General features: G+C 45.2%; 1 protein-coding gene across 28 annotated transcripts in view; it reads right to left on the reverse strand.

Moving 5' to 3' along the window:
- The window catches only part of NRXN3 (neurexin 3), a 1,668,422-nt gene that overhangs the window by 1,053,252 nt on the left and 598,416 nt on the right, over positions 1-16,754 (reverse strand). For all 28 annotated transcript variants that reach the window (XM_047738119.1, XM_047738148.1, XM_047738133.1 and 25 more), the window contains 2 exons: positions 9,666-10,104; positions 4,855-5,238 (listed from right to left, as the gene is read on the reverse strand). In XM_047738119.1, coding sequence (XP_047594075.1) covers positions 4,855-5,238; positions 9,666-10,104 — 823 coding nt within the window. The remainder of the gene's footprint in view (positions 1-4,854; positions 5,239-9,665; positions 10,105-16,754) is intronic.

The raw sequence follows: 16,754 nt of genomic DNA on the forward strand, positions 1-16,754 counted from the left end.
AGGTCATGATCCTAGGATCCTGGGATGGAGCCCCACATCGGGCTCTCTGCTCGGCAGGGAGCCTGCTTCCCTTCCTCTCTCTCTGCCTGCCTCTCTGCCTACTTGTGATCTCTGTCAAATAAATAAAATAAATAAATAAATAAATAAATAAATAAATAAGAAGAAGAATTAAGAGAGAAATTGGTTGTGGGTCACCTAGCTAGTAAGTCACAGAAACCAAGTCTATGTGACTCTAACATTCATGCCATTAAGCACCAGGCCACCCCAGTTACATGTAGGTTACTTTTCTTGTCATAGGAATAGACTTGTGCTGAATCCTCCTTTCTTGCTTGCCAAATCAATGATGGCATACATTCAGAAAAAGCCATCCAGGGGAGAGGACAGACTCTGCAGTGGCCTCACCAAATTGAAGCTTGATGGTCCACAAACTAATCACATTCATAGTCTTGGCCATCAATGCTTGGCTCCCACCAACTGAACTAAACAGTTTGGCCACATGGACAAAGAGAAGATGCCATGGTTGCTCCATGTCAACCGATCGTATCTTCTTAAGAAAGACAAGCTAGAATGTTTCCTTGAAACAATAGGGCTTCACAAGAGGGCACGTGGTCTTCCAGCAGACAAGCATTTTAACCAAAGTGACTAGCACTAAGCAGCTAAAACAGGCCTTTGCTTTTTGGGTCATGGAGACAAACATCTCCCACATCACTATGAATAACAAGTCAAAATAGCTAAAGCTGAAAAATTGGGCTGGGAAGATAGATCTACATCTTAGAATAGTATCAGATCATCCCAAAACAATCTAAGTATAATATCCAGCCGATTGTTAAACATCAAGATTCAGAGTTGCTATCTTTACAGGCAGCAGAAACACTCTCATGAGGGTACAGGCAAGAGTCGTCCATTTTTACTATAAGAGAAAGATACACCTGCAAGTTAACCTTGACATCACATATTCATATATTTCCTAGGACCCTTGCCCTATTCCCTTGTCTCTAGAGGACAGCTTTGATCTGGGTGTTGCCTCACAAACTGACATACTTGCTCAGTTTGCTTCAGTTCTTAAGCTACTTTGATCTAGTGTGTGATCTGGGCCATCCCCAATTCTGCTTTTTCTCTGAACGCCAGTTTCAACATCCCACCTTAAGCTTTCTCTGTTTTATATAAACAAATGCCTCTCTAACCCAACCATTCCTATTGTGGGACCAGTGATACCAAAGGACTGATCCCACAACGAACTCCAAGTCGAGGACACTGTTTGGGCTGGTTGGAACACATCGCCTTAGAAATTGTCTTAATCTCTCTTTTTTTAAGATTTTATTTATTTATTTGACAGACAGAGGTCACACGTATGCAGAGAGGCAGACAGAGAGGCAGGCAGAGAGAGAGAGGGGGAAGCAGGCTCCCCGCCGAGCAGAGACCCCTTGCAGGGCTCGATCCCAGGACCCCGAGATCATGACCTGAGCTGAAGGCAGAGGCTTAATTACCCACTGAGCCACCCAGGCACCCCGAAATTATCTTAATCTTACCACTTTTAGTACAAATGATCATTTCTAGGCTTAGGGTTAATGTTTATAGAAAAAAATTAGAGAAAATGGTAAACTGAGTGCCCAGATTGATGTGGTCACAGTGGGTGGGGCAGCTTTCCTGTATCTCAAGGGGATCATGGTCCTTACATAAAGACTGTTAACAAATATTTTTCCTTCACCACTCTTCAGAAGTGCCTATAGGATCAGAGTTTTGTTAGAAATAGGAGGCAAAAAGATCTAAGAAAACTCAAATCTCCTTTTCCCAACCATCACTCCCTTACACAGGCATGTCTTCTCCGATCTGTTTGCCCTACTGTCCCCTATAAACAAAAAGCAAAACATCTACCACATTTTAGCACATTTCCCACATTTCCCTTTGTTTTCCTGGAAGGACTATATACCCCTTCATCAAAATCAGGAGCTATGTCAGTGGCTTTGCATTTCCAGAATCTGATACAGGGCCTGTAACATACAAGGGTGTCAATAAATGTCTGTGTCATGTATAAAAATGAATAAAAGACGCTCAAAGCATCTCCACTGAGAAATCAGTTTCAATAAAGAAAAACAATGTCATTGGGAAACTCTATTTTCTCTGCTTGTGAGTGGAGTCCTATCATTTTTACACTCCACTGATTCATTCTGAACATGGTGTCAGGAACAATACAGGGCCAAAAAACAATTAGCAGGGGAACAAAACAATCGGTTGCACCGTCTGGGATTTGAGCGACTTCTAGATCAAATGTCTTAAATTTGTTATGCTCCTTCTCGGTTGGCCAGAATGGATGACTTGGCTGTAATGTCCCAGGAATAACTGTCCCTCATATATTCCCCATCACCTGCTTCTTAATGACTAGTCAGAAGTGACAACATAAAAGGTGCAGTGACTTTCACTGTTCTTGGCAAATCTTGGATCAACTCCCATGGATCTGCCCTTTAGAATAGGTGAGCTCAGAGACACTGTGTGCTGCTGGCTACAGTCACTGCCATCCGTCCTCGGCAGTCCCAAGGCCCTTGGGTTGAAAGGAGACCCAAGGGGAAGGAGGGAGAGGTCTGAAATGATCTTCAGTTCTTACACGACTTCATAGGTAGTGGGAGATCTGGAACAATGTGGCTTACACCAAAACTGTCTCACTCATCTCAGAGGTCAAATGCTCTTTCTATTGCCCCAAACCAGGACCAGGGTAGTCTACCCTACAACGATGTTTGGAAAAAGTCTAGGAGCTTGACAGACGGTCCAGCCCCAGGTGGCCCACTTGTGGTTCAGATGGCTCCTTCCTCATCTTAGTTCCTACTCCGCTTGTGCTAGCTTCAAAAATTCAGTGACTCTGAATTTACATTCCATGAGCCCCAAGACAGCTCTCTCTCCCTCTTTCGCCCCAGTGTACTGTGTCCTGTTTTTGATCCAGCTGTAAAAAAGAAAGATCTACCCTTCTCTTGAAACACCCCTTAACTAATTATACAGTGGCCCTCACAAAAGCCAGTCCTTGAAAACATCCTTGCCTGGTCATCCAGCCCCTGTTCCAAGTTTGTTCAGGAATCATCCTCATCCCCAGACTCCTGACATTGGACAATTCTGTCCACTGATGGTCTGTAGGGATGAAATCTTGCAGTTGCCTCCTTAAGAAAATCTTTTCTCCCCTCATTCTCCCTGCCTTCCCAGTCTGGTCCACCAACAGTGCCCACGCTGCTACCTTGTATCAATTTTTTTTAATGATTTTATTTATTTATTTGACACAGAGAGAGAGAGAGAGAGAGAGATCACAAGTAGGCAGAGCAGGAGGCAGAGAGAGAGGGGGAAGCAGGCTCCCCGCTAAGCAGAGAGCACGATGCAGGGTTCGATCCCAGAACCCTGAGACTATGACCCGAGGTGAAGGCAGAGGCTTAACCCACTGAGCCACCCAGGTGCCCACCTTGTATCATTTTATTACTACTTCTCGTAGAGACCTCTCAACTCCTCCCATAAACAAATGATAAACTGCTTGAGAGCAGAACTATGTCTACTGCATATGGAGTATCTTTCAAGCCCTAGAGCTACACTTTTCCTAAACACTTGGTAACTCTGTAAATTATCCCTTCATATAAAATAGAGGCTGACAACCTATGGACAGCCAGCTTGAAGTCTACAAACTTGGCATATAAAAGAATAAACGAAGCTGGAATTGGACACAGCTTATGGACCAGAATCTCCTCGCCCTGATGCTGCTTCTTTTTACCTTGATCTCTGCCCTTTGCCCAAACTGTACTTCAGTGCAAACACAAGATGCCAACGTGGTGAATGACAAGGGGCTTCTCCCCGCATCCTGGACTGGTGCTCCCCTCCTCTTCAGCCAGCTCTCATGCCCTTCCCCCGCTTCATGCCACACTCCAGTCCTTGTTGGACTTCATTCCCTTCCCCACCTGTGACCCAGTTTCTAACCTCTGTCCCTTGGCACATTCCTTTCTTGTCTAAGACACATGCCTTCCTCCAAACTCTTTGCCAAGCTAACTCCTACTGCTATTTCAAGTCTCAGATTGCAAAATTTCTTCCTGGAAGCAGCTTTCTGTAAATGTCCACAGCATGCTGGGTCCCCCTGCAAAGGGCCCCCCAAACTTCCATTTTCCTTTTAATGATATTTATGACAATAACTACTACTGTAACAATCACGGACATTTATTAAGCCATCATCTACTAACTCACTTAATCATCACCACTACCTTCTGACGTAGGTAAGTGATTACTCCTATTTTATAGAGGGGGAAATCAAGTCTCAAAGATATTGATTACCTTGATCAAGTTCACATCACTCCATAAAGGTCAGATTTCTCATTCAGCCTAGCTCCAGTGTTCATGTCCTTTACCAATACATCATGCTGACTTCTTATAGAGTTCACCACATTTGTGATTATTTGTTTCATGACTAAATATTCCAACAGACAGCAACTCCATGAGATCAGGCCTAGGCCTACCTTGTTCAATAGTGTATTTTTAAAGCCTCATCCAAGAGCTAGCATGCAGAAAGCTCCGAAACGCATGAGTTAAATGAATAAATGAAACAGCAGGTTCATTAGCCCATGCAGAAACCCAAAAGGGAAGTATTCACCCACTCTGGATAGAAAATGTCTCATACTTAATCCAAAAAGTTATCATGAGCTTGGTAATATTTACTCTAAAGTTTCCCTTTCCAGGATCCAACCCTAGTTCAACAAATTCACCCATCCAGAGGCAGAAAGAGTGTCATCTGGAAAGCAACGAATGGGAGGAAATGCTTCTGGTCTATATCGGGACACACCTTCTATACATGACGCCTACCCGGACCTTGCGGGCCACCCATGAGGGCCAACTCACCCCTTTCACAGGTCCTTCCCCAGTAGCCAGTGCCCGTGCAGTCGCAGATGAAGCGGTTCCAGCCGTCCTTGCACACCGCGTTGTTCTTGCAGGGGTAGCTATCGCACTGCTTGGCGCTCACCCGCGAACAGGAGGACTTGACGCCCGCAGCGTTCTGTATCTCCGCCAGCTGTCGAATGTTCTTGCTGCGCCCGTCAATGAACAGGTCACGGATGCAGCCCACGTAGCCGTAGTTGAGCATGGCAGTCCAGAGCTCAGTGGGGAGGATGAGGCCGGCACGGTTCTCCGGTAGCCCGCCCAGATACATGTCCCCCTCCAGGTCCAGGATCTCACTCTCCCCGCTGGCGGTGAATGGCGTGCGCCTGCTGTTCACTGATATGGTACCTGGGATGGAAGGATGGAAACAGAGTGAGCGAACAGCCCTCGGGGCATTGCAGGTGAGGCTGCCAGTCAATGAACCAAATGAAAGGAGCCCGGCAGGCCTGCTCAGAGACTCATGGTACCTGGCCAGGTGAGAACAATGCAAGCAAGGGGGTCAGAGGCTTCCAGACAGAAGAAAGGAAAATGTTTGGCCATTTGGTTCCAGTCTTTGCTGCTAAGACACTGTCACTGGTAGGAGGATTCAGGACCATCTCAGTCAACGAAGACCTAAGCTGATGTCTTTGCTCTACAGAGTCTCGGCCGGAAGATCACCTGCTGAAGAGGTTAACGGCAGCCCAGCCGCTGCCTGTGCTTAAATCTCAGCTCTAGGGGCGCCTGGGTGGCTAAGTGGGTTGAGCCTCTGCCTTCGGCTCAGGTCATGATCTCAGGGTCCTGGGATCGAGTCCCGCATCGGCCTCTCTGCTTGGCAGGGAGCCTGCTTTCTCCTCTCTCTCTCTGCCTGCCTGTCTACCTACTTGTGATCTCTCTCTGTCAAATAAATAAATAAAATCTTTAAAAAAAAATTAAAAAAAAAATAAATAAATCTCAGCTCTACCAGGTACTAGCTGTGTAACCCTGAAGACGTGATTTCACCTGCCACGGCCTCAATGTCCTCATCTGTAAAATGGGAAAATAATTTTCCTCAGAGACCAGCATGATGATTAGATAAGATCCTATGTGTAAACTGCTCCTCAGGATGTGGGACAGAGTAAGGGTTCTGGAAGTGCTTGCTTAAGTCTTCATCCCTCACTTACCATGCCGAAAATGATGGAACCCTCCATGCACTAATACCGTCTGTACTGCCATTAGCTACCAGCCCCACCAGTGAATATTTGGAGCATTTCCTTGGAGAAATTTTAACTGGAACATCTTTGTTTGTTCACTTAACAGGTATGTACTGCACACCTGTTGTGTCTCTGGTATACTGGTGGGCACAGAGATGAACTTGACAGGTACGTCTCTGCTCTTGTGGTGCTGATATTCCAGAGCAGAGAGACGGAAATTAAACAAATGTCTCAATAAGCAAGAGAAATTAGGTAATGGTCGGTACTAGGAAGAGAGAAGAATGGGTGGTTTCTCCTTAAAAATGTAGAGTGGGTGAAGGCTTCTCCAGGCAGGGGACAGGTACACTCAAACCACAGTATTGAAAAGGACCCAGCCATGCCAAATCCAAGGGGAAAAACATGCCAGGCAGGGGGAACAGCACCTACAAAGGCTCTGGGCTAAGCGAGAGTGTGACTAGAATGGGAGGGCCCGATGGGAGAGCAGGCGACGAGATCAGAGGGGCAGACGAGGCACAGCAGCAGCAGAGCTGTGGACTCTCAATGAGACTGTGCAAACCTAGAGCCTGGCCTGGGAACTCGGGACTGGGATTCAAGTCCTAAATGGCCTTCTGACCCTAGGCCATTCCCCAAGCTACTTTACAGTCCATTTTCCTAAACTATAAAATCAAGGAAACTGTAAAATTAAGGTGATATCTGAACATGATGCTAGAAATCTTAAATTTAATTGGTATTCTTTTTTTTTTTAAGATTTTATTTATTTATTTGACAGACAGAGATCACAAGTAGGGAGGGAGGCAGGCAGAGAGAGAGAGGAGGAAGCAGGCTCCCTGCTGAGCAGAGAGCCCTATGTGGGGCTCGATCCCAGGACTCTGGGATCATGACCTGAGCCGAAGGCAGAGGCTTTAACCCACTGAACCACCCAGGTGCCCCTTAATTGGTATTCTTAAAGGGCTTTATTGGTACCAAGATATCTGGGTCTTGCCATTTATCAGGCAACCTTCACTTCTGCCTGAGTCTCAGTCCCCTAGGCTATGAAAGGGATAGCCTGAAGGACCAAGAAGACCCTGTAAGATCAAGAATGTGACACGCACTCGTAATGAGAAGGCAAGCCTTAGAGGCTTCTGGGCAGGTTATGCCAGTGGCACACGCTTCCCCCACTCTATTCTCGAGGTTTTCCCCTGGAGAAATCAGCTTTGCATTTTTGTTTTTAAAATGGTAGTAACCTATGTATCAATCTTTTCTGTCCTGGTCACCATTGTTAAGTGCTGTGCGTGATTTTCTGGACTTGATCCTCCTAACAATCTCGTGAGGAAGGACCTAACAGGGACACCACACCATCTCACGAATGAGGACGTTGAGGCTAGCATCTGCTCTCCTCTCACACTGCTTGCTTTCTCTGCCCTTCACAAGCCCACAGAGCGGCTGGATCCCCAACCTGGAAGAGCAGCTTTTGCCAAATAAGGACAGCACTGGGGCGGATTTAAATGTTGGAGCCATAAATACATCCGGAGGGAAATCCGTCCTGTGAGTGTGTGACCACAACCGTTTTGAATGCACTTAATCAAGTTTCAAGAACAAGTCCCCCATCCGGGGAGGGATCACCATTCTCCTCCCATGTCAGGCTTCAGCATGAGCAAGGAGCAGGCACCACACTCGAGTATGCAGACATTTTTAGAACTATTCACCCTTGTACATGTTCATAACTAAAAATATACCAGAAAATACCCTTGTGAAGAAATGAAGTTTAACAGATCATATTAAGTTTGATGTTATGCTGTGTTCATGGGATAAGGATTTGCTTACTCAGTAAATTATTATAGGCGTTGATCAAATGTATCAGAATTGGCCAATGTTATAGCTTCCAGATATGAAATTCAAGGCTTCAGAAATCCAGACAGGTTTGCCAAAGATGGGGCCACCAAAGGTTCTAACAACTAAGTGCCCCACATGAAAAAGCCATCCGTGCTGGGAATAAACAGAAGTAAACATCCAACAATTTCCCGTGCTCTAGGCCATCCATGACACAGATAGGTAACCTTGAAGCTGCGTCAGGTCTAGACTAGCCAATCCTGACACCCATCAACCATAAAGGAACTCCAGAGACCCAAAACACACGGTCCTAAAACCAACAGAAGTGTTTCCCCTATAATTTTAGGATAGCTTTCTGGCTCTGCCCCTGTTGACACTGTATGGGTAAATTTAGAAAGAGAGAGAGAAAGATTCAGCCTCCAGAGAAATTAGTTTTTTGTGTCTTTTCTGTTAAAAAAGCACAAACTGTTCATTCTTACTCAACAAGCACATTTAATTTGAAGCCTCTTGGTTCCGATTAGATTTCAGACAATCAATAAAGTATCCTGCTGGGCACTAAACCAGCCAGGGCTACAATCTGCCACCCGTCTGCCCTCTCGGCAGAACCCATCCAGCTCCTCCTAAGGGCAACACTGCCCGTCTCCCTCATCCCTCTGCCTGCAGGATTATGCAGAAAAGCCGTCCCAGGAAAGCTCAGCCATTCCCAGCAGCAGCCTTTAGAGGGAACCTAATGTTTTCTATTAGCGGCCAAGTGCGCCAACATGAAAATGTCCAAATGAAAGACTTTTCGTGTTTCCCAGGAGAGAGTCCTTAAAACGACAAAAAACACCACCAAGACCCTTCCTCTTGAGTATAACCCCACCTAAATGGAGAATCAGGAAATCAGTGTGAAATTCAAGTGCTCTAGTTACCACTCTGGGTGACATGTCCTTTCTGATAGCACAGAATGTGACCTTCACTGCCACATGGTCCAGAGAAAGCTAGACAGACTGTCCAGGCATTCAAAAGCTCCAGACTGTGCGTGTGCATGTGCGCGCGCATCTGTGCGTGCGTGTGTGTGTGTGTTTCCTCCCTCTCTGTTACCATTCCACAGTAGCTATGTACTGCCTGGGGCTCACTTGTTTGATCTGCGGCTGCAGAAACAAAGCCATTTAAACCAAATGTAAAGGTTATGAAGAGGAAGGGAGAGTCAGTGAGGTCTGAGCAAAGAGTGAAATATAGGCTCTCGCACCAAAGGAAGGCTTTAAATTGAACATGACTTCAGGAAAAATCAATTTGCCTTTTCCTTTCTTGTCATAATTTCTCCCTGCAACACGACTCTTGCCAATTATTGAAGGGCGTAGCGCTGCATAAACTCTTACACAGTGAAGCTTATCCTACAGAGTCATCACATAATGCAGCATCTGTGATGTCACAATTGTGTTTCCATGGTGATGAGAAAAAGGAGAAGAAGAAAAAGAGGGGAGAAAAAAAAAAAAACATCACACCAGTTACATGATAGCCTCTTTGGTAGGAGTTGAAATGCTACTTGTAAAACCGTGCTTGGCTCCAGAGCCTTGGAGCTATCACTGAGACGGCTGTGCCGTGAGTGACAAGAGAAGGAAGACCACGTGCACTGTCGGCAAGACAAGGTATCTTGTTCAGAAACATAATCTTACAACAACCATTAAAGAGAACAGCAAAAGAGTCAAACATGCATGCAAGTGCAAACATTAAAATAAAAAAATATAAAGTCGGCAAACGGACTGAAAAGCTGCAGCTTTCCTCTCTTCTCAGCCCCACCGTGCCCCTTCCTACCTGATCTGCCATCTCGCTGAATGTCCACGTGGTACCATTCCCCATCATTGGCTTTCTTCTGAGTGGCCTTGACTTTGATGGTGCCTGAGCCCATGTCAAGCAGCAGGTATAGGTTGCCATCGAGGAGTTCGACAGCAAAGAAGTCCACCTTGGTGTTCTTCTGGCTCCGAGTGTCCTTCCTCTCTTGGGGCTTGCCATGAGTGAAGAGAATCAGGCCATTGGGCTCAGTGGTGCGAAAGTCAAAGGAGATGGAACCCATGCGTTTGGTGTTCCATTTGGGCAAACTGATGTACGCCTCTGGGGTTTCGAAGTTGATGGGGTCCAGCGTGGCCACATTCTCACACTTGAATACAACTTCACCATAGATTTTCATCTTGGTGTCCCCGATCCGGGCCAGGCGAGACAGCTCCAGACGGATGTCATTATTCTTATAAACAACCTGTCAAAAGCCAAACAAGAGCCATATGAATCAATCTTGCAAAGAGTTACCAGCCACTGCTCACTGGGCACCTGGGAAAAAAGCCCAAGAAGAGGCTTCAGGATACAGTATGTCTGAATCCATATGAGAAATGGGAGCTACAGCATTTGAAAAAGCGTCGGGAGAGACCTGTGGGGTACACATAATCCCTGGAAAAAGCCCCCACATTTCTATTTTATTCCTTTTGGGTTGTCTCCTTCTGGCCAATTTTTTTGTGTTGTCAGAAAGTTATACAATACCAGTTTGCAAGCAAAAATCAACATAGACTGAGTTTCACAAATACTAATATTTAAACACAAAGATATTTACTGCAGTATACTTAGTAAAAGACCAGAAACAACCTAAATGACCATCAACAACAGACTGGCACTTCCCATGACGGACAATCATGCAGTCCTAAAAAACAAGGTAGTGCTCTGGTTTTGACATGGATGCTTTCCAAGAAATATTGTTAAGTGAAATTAGCAAGGAACATAGAAGTGTGTACTACACTATTGTGTAGTGTTGTGTGTGTGTGTGTGTGTGTGTGTGTGTGTGTGTGTGTGTGTTGGGGGAGGCATGTGTGTAATATGTATATATGCTCATAAATGCATAAAAAAGCTTTGGAAGGAAACACAGGAAACTATAAAATTGTCACTGTGGAGTGGGTTTTGTCAGTTTCATATTCAAGAATAAGAGGGTGACTGACTTTTCACAGTACCCTGTTGCATTGTTTTTTTTTTTTCCACCGTGCGCATGTATTACTAAAAGAAAATTATTCAGTGTTAGAATTGGTGGGGAAGGAGATCTGTGTTTTTTGCACATGTATGTGCCCTCCATATACATATGGTGGGAGAATAAAACACCTTAAAACACTAAAAAAAAAACTATTATGATTTTTGAAACCAGGTGTAATCCACATAAAAGCAGGGATTAATGATATTCCCCCAAATCAGAATTCCAAAGAGGTTGTGCTGTTACTAGAACTGAATTTTGATTGCAGTGCTCTGGGATGGGTCTTGGTCCCCTGATCTCTAAGTAACATCTTTCCAATAAACAGGGGGAAAATAATGAAAGGGAAAGGGACTAACATTACAATTGATTATGGCAATTACTTTGCTATGTGCTTTACATCATCTTATTCAAATTCTAAGTCAGGATCCAGATTTCGGCTCAAGTTCTACATCCACTACCTATGAACTGTGTGACCTTGGCAGAGTCATTTAACTCCTCTGGATCTCTCTTCCCCTCTGAAAATGGGAACACATGTGTAAACTACTTTGCAAGGGTGAAATGAGTTAATACATGTTGAGCACTTGGAAGGACACAGAGTAAGGGCACAGAAATCTCAGCTCCTTTGTAGGGAGGTAATGTAGCTGTTAGTCTCATTTCATCCTTTCCATGACCCCCAAAAAGATTGTATTATCATCTCCATTTTCAGCAAAATAACAAAACTTAAATACTAAAATAAGTCTTACAATCCATCTCAGTGAAAAAATGGGTCATTTCATTTTGACCCATCATGGATGGGTCATTCTAATACAAATTGTTTAATCCCTAATATCCAACTATAGAATTGTCTCCCTTCTCTTCCCCAGCACCAGGAGAGGGTAGAGCAGAACCGCTGGCCTTTTAATATACAACTAATGACAAAGAATTGAAAATGCCTCACCTACTATATGGTCTTGACAATGGGCCTAACCATCGTTGGTAATACTGAAAATAACAGTGATACTAATATTTACTGAGCACCTACTACCAGATACCACGCTAAGGATCTAAAGCCTACCATCCCCCATCAGATGCTGACAACACCCATTTGAGACACCCACCATCATCCCCCGCTTTTACGGATGCAGAAACAGATGTGGAGAGTAGTTAAGGAACCAGTTCACAGTCACGACATCTGGTAACTGGCAAAGCAGGCCTTGAACCCAGGGAGTTGGACTCTCGCAACCACGTGCTTTATCACTGTGGCTACTCGGAGTGAGGTTCCACTAGCAACACCTGGGAAGGTCATCTTTTTTTTTTTTTTTTTTAAAGATTTTATTTATTTATTTGACAGAGAGAGATCACAAATAGATGGAGAGGCAGGCAGAGAGAGAGAGGAAAGCAGGCTTCCTGCTGAGCAGAGAGCCCGATGTGGGACTCGATCCCAGGACCCTGAGATCATGACCTGAGCCGAAGGCAGCGGCTTAACCCACTGAGCCACCCAGGCACCCCAGAAGGTCATCTTTAACATTACATAGAAAATCATGCAAGTTCAGCTTCCTGAATGTCTCATCTGAGCACTACTGGACTAACCGTGTGAAAGCAGAAATACTGCGGGATCCTTAGGCAATCAATCACTCCAGTGAGCCAGAAAAGAAACAAAGTTTAATGACTGGCAACTTCTCCTTTCTAACCCCACTATTGCGCCCCAGCATGTGAGAGCTCTCTGTCACAAACAAACTGGCTTTCTCTGCATTTGGTTAAATGCCTATGATTCGAATCACTTGTTAAGATTAATTATTAATGTATAACAATAGCTCATCCCAGGGGGGCAAACTGAGACTTGGTTCCACTGAATAATACATGGATAAAGAACTCATGCATCCCTACATGAGGCAGGAGAGAAAAAAGAAAAAGCCTTTTAAAGGGATGCAGGATAGGGGCCCCTGGGTGGTTTAGTCAGTGATGCGTCTGACTCTCGATTCTGGCTCAGGTCTTGATCTTAGGATCCTGAGATCGAGCCCTGCATCAGGCTCCACACTCATTAGGGAATCTGCTTGAGACTCTCTCTCTCTCTCTCTTCCTCTCTCTGCCTCTGTCCTCCCACTGCTCAATCTCTCTTTCTCTCAAAATAAATAAAATTATTTTAAAAAACAAAAATAAAGTGATGCAGAGTACTGTGAAGAGGGACTCTTTGAGAAAGGTATGCAGCTGAGACTGGGACCTGAGGTAAATCAGTACAGTGCAGGTTTCCAGAGGGACACACAGGAGAATCAGGGTCACACACTGGCAAAAGTACCAGACTTTTCTCAAAAGCTCTTTGAAGGTGAGCTCTCTCTGTTCCATGACCTAGAAATTACTTCTCTATTTACCTGGAGTTTCCTCACCTTTCTTACTGACAGCTGGATAAACTCTCTGAGTCCCATTTCCAAAGACAGGAACTTCAAAAACCTATACTAGAAACAGCTCCCCTTTTCCCCCAGGGCTATTATCAAGATCGAGAAGGATGTTATGTGTGGCAGAACACAGAAAACTCCACACCAATACACAAACCTAGGAAGAAACAATAGCATACCCTTGTCTCCAGTGGTGCTGGCATAGTGCCAGAAACTGCCTCTAGCATGGCCTAAAGTTCTGTTGAGAACCCCCACCAAGAAGAAAGGGATAAGAGGACAGGGGCTCTTGTAGCCTGGGGATACTCAACTGGGAAGCTCCATGGTTAGCATCCTTGTCTCCCCCACCCGCCTGGTGTAGGACCACGGCTAGGACCACAGCCATGCAGAAAGGTACCAGGGCCTTGGGGAGGGCATGGAGGCAAGAGACCCTGCCAGCCCCCCTTATGAGGCAAATTAGTATCTAGTACAGTGTTCTCTGTTCAGCTAAAGGCAAGTCCCCGACAGATGACTGAACGAGGAAGAGATGCGGCATCAAGTGACAGAGAGCAGGCTGGGCTGACAAGCTGCCCCAACAAGGACCAATTAAAGACAAGTGGAAGTGACTCCCCATGAGGGAAGATGTCACACAGACTGAGTGGCAGAGACAGTCACAAAGAAAGATAAGCTGCTCTGACTACCCCACACACAGGCTTGTAAAGACCACCATTTGGACTTGTAGCTCATGCCTACGAGGCCGTGAAGACAGAGTCTCCCAGTTGAGACAGAGTCTCTCAGAAAAGCTGTACTTCCATGCCTCCAGAATCCCCAATACAAAGGCACACAGGAGCAACGTGAGGACTAAGGCAAGATATGAGAGTGGGAACAATGTAACAAAAACAGTTTCCATCTACTGAGCATCTACAATGTGCCTGACGGTAAGCAAGAGAAATAGGTAGTCCTAGAGGCATTGTACAAACAGGAAACAGGTCTGTGTCCAAGATCATCCAGCCATTGAGGAGTTAACTAGAACTTGAACCCAGATCTCTCATACTGTACTGGGGCAGGGCCACACTCTAGGGATGGCAGTTTCTAGGCTCTCCGGCCCATGCTTACCCATAAAGCAAAAACCCCTTAATCCGTCTTGTCCTGCGAACCCATCACACCTGATATGTCCCATTCTTCCCCACTCAGAAGTCACTTCAGGGGCTTCTGTCTGAGCTCAAGTGCAGGTGTTTCTGCATCTTTCCCGCTATGTTTCCCACACTACCATGCTTTCCTCTCCTCTCCTGGTGCCCCTTCACCAGGACCCACATCCATACCCACTCCAGGCCCTCTCTGGCTACTGTGGTCCTTGCTGATCCTGCCCTGTGACGAAGTCAGAAACCTTCGACTGCCTGACAGTGATGCAGCTGTCTTCCTACTGCCCAGACCACTTGCCCTGATCGGAAAAGGAGGGACTCTTCTAATTTACATGACGCGCCTTGTATATGAAACTCATTTGTGGCACTGGAGTTAGATGGCAGGTCCATGAGAATAAATCTAGCGGGCAGACACAGTCTCCACTCACAGAGGTGCTTCTCTTCCTCTCTCTTCCACCTTCTCCTAGACCACTGTGTGCTCAGCTCTCTGAGAACAAGTTTGCATGCATTCTGCTGTAATGCCACATCCCTCTGCACTCTGGTGAATTAGAAGGAATGAGGGGATGTGGGCTTGTGCCCTGAAGTGCCCAGATGGCCTCTTGGTACCATTTCTCCTGTGCAGGAATAGGAGACCACCACTTGGCTTCTTTTTTCCCTCTTGTTCTTTCAAAGCATCTTCAATCCTCTGTGGGCCTACATAAAGGACAATTTCAGTAAAAACCACCAGATCAGCTTCTAAGACCATCATTTATAGGTCCGTGACTTGATGCCTGAGCACCATTGCTCTGATCCAGGTCAGTGGAGGACAGCTGAAATTCAGGATGCTGGGGGACGCTCCTTGAAGTGTCTAGGCTGAACAAAACAGAACGGCGAGGGGCCAGGGTCAGGGTGCCTTGATATGGAACTGCCTTGATATGTTGACTACAGATCCCAATAAACCCTTTCAGTACACCTATGTGTGGAACAGTTTACATACGACAAGCCAAAGACAAAGATACAGTGATCCCCCACCTGAAAATAATCCACTGACAATAGACAATAATAAAATGAGCTTTTTCTCTTTAGCTTCCTGGATAGTGCAGCTTCTAGATAAATGTTCAGGCTAATCTTATTACTGCGTAACATTCCTACTCAGGGTAAAGACATAAATAAGAAGCACTTTTGAAAGAATCTGGATCCCAGGGCCGCTACAGAATCACACATTCCGCTTTCTCTGCCCTACTTCCCCTCTGTCCTTCAGGCAATTGTTATCTCTGGTCTGTGAATCCCTCCCTATGAACTGTCTGCTCCACTCCTTTGTCACTCAAAACACTCAACCTTGTTTCCTTTAAATAATCACAGGTCCCGTCTTTTTAGTAGACCTCAAATGCCCTAGCACCAAAAATTAAGCACCGTACCTTTTAAAATCTGAACTAGCATTTCCTTGTACAGGTGCTTAATAAATGTTCATGTCTGCATTAAATTAGCTGCTGGACTCAAGTGGTTAAGATAATGGGCTTCAAGGGCTCACTCACTGGGGCTGGGTCCTGCGCCACGCGTTTCCGCTATGTGACCTTGGACAAAACAGTTAACTTGTCTCAGCGTCAGAGTCTTTCCCCATAGAACTGTGGAAAGCACATCTCACTTCACAGGATGGTAAGAAATAGAAATAAAGAAGGTAATGCTGGTGTACACAGAAATACTGGACACAGTTCCTGCCCTTCATAATAAGCACTCAACAAATGGGAGTTATCTAATAGTTGTCTACAAATAACTATTCATTTTGTTATTTTCTGTGAAAAGACAGAACTAAATCAACAGACAGGATAGCCTGGCATGAAGCAATTTTAGGAAAAAAAGATTTTCTCTGAGTGTAAATTCTAAGGTGGCTGTCTACACAAGAGACCGGGCTCAAACTAGTGATGGACAGGATTTAAGAAACTCTAAAGTAGAAAAAAATAAAAATAAAAGATAAAAATAAAAATAAAAAAAATATACACATAATTGCCTAATGTGGCATTTATAATATATATAAATGCCTGATGGCAGCCATTCCTTGTTTCCCTTGTTCTCCCTCTTCCTCTCTCACACACACAGCCCCACCATACGCACGCACAGATTTCAGATTCATTGTCATTCACATCTTCTATCAGAATGTACCACTGACTCAACTCCAGCAGTGAAGTCCAAACACAAATGGGACAGCAGATGGTCCTCCTTGCTTCCAAAGTCAGAAGAGCCTAGTATCTGGCATGGCCAGGGCCACATCTGCATCTACATCTGCTCACAGGGGTCAGTGAACTAACTGTGAGTTACAGCTAACATCAAAGCTAAGGCTCAAAGCCCCACCTGCTACCTACCATGGACACCACCATATTCATGCTTTGTGTCCTCTGAACAGTGGGCAGGGTCCACCAAAGATCAACAC

The sequence above is a fragment of the Lutra lutra genome, chromosome 7 (assembly GCF_902655055.1).
Source record: "Lutra lutra chromosome 7, mLutLut1.2, whole genome shotgun sequence".
In the NCBI taxonomy this organism is placed as follows: domain Eukaryota; kingdom Metazoa; phylum Chordata; class Mammalia; order Carnivora; family Mustelidae; genus Lutra; species Lutra lutra.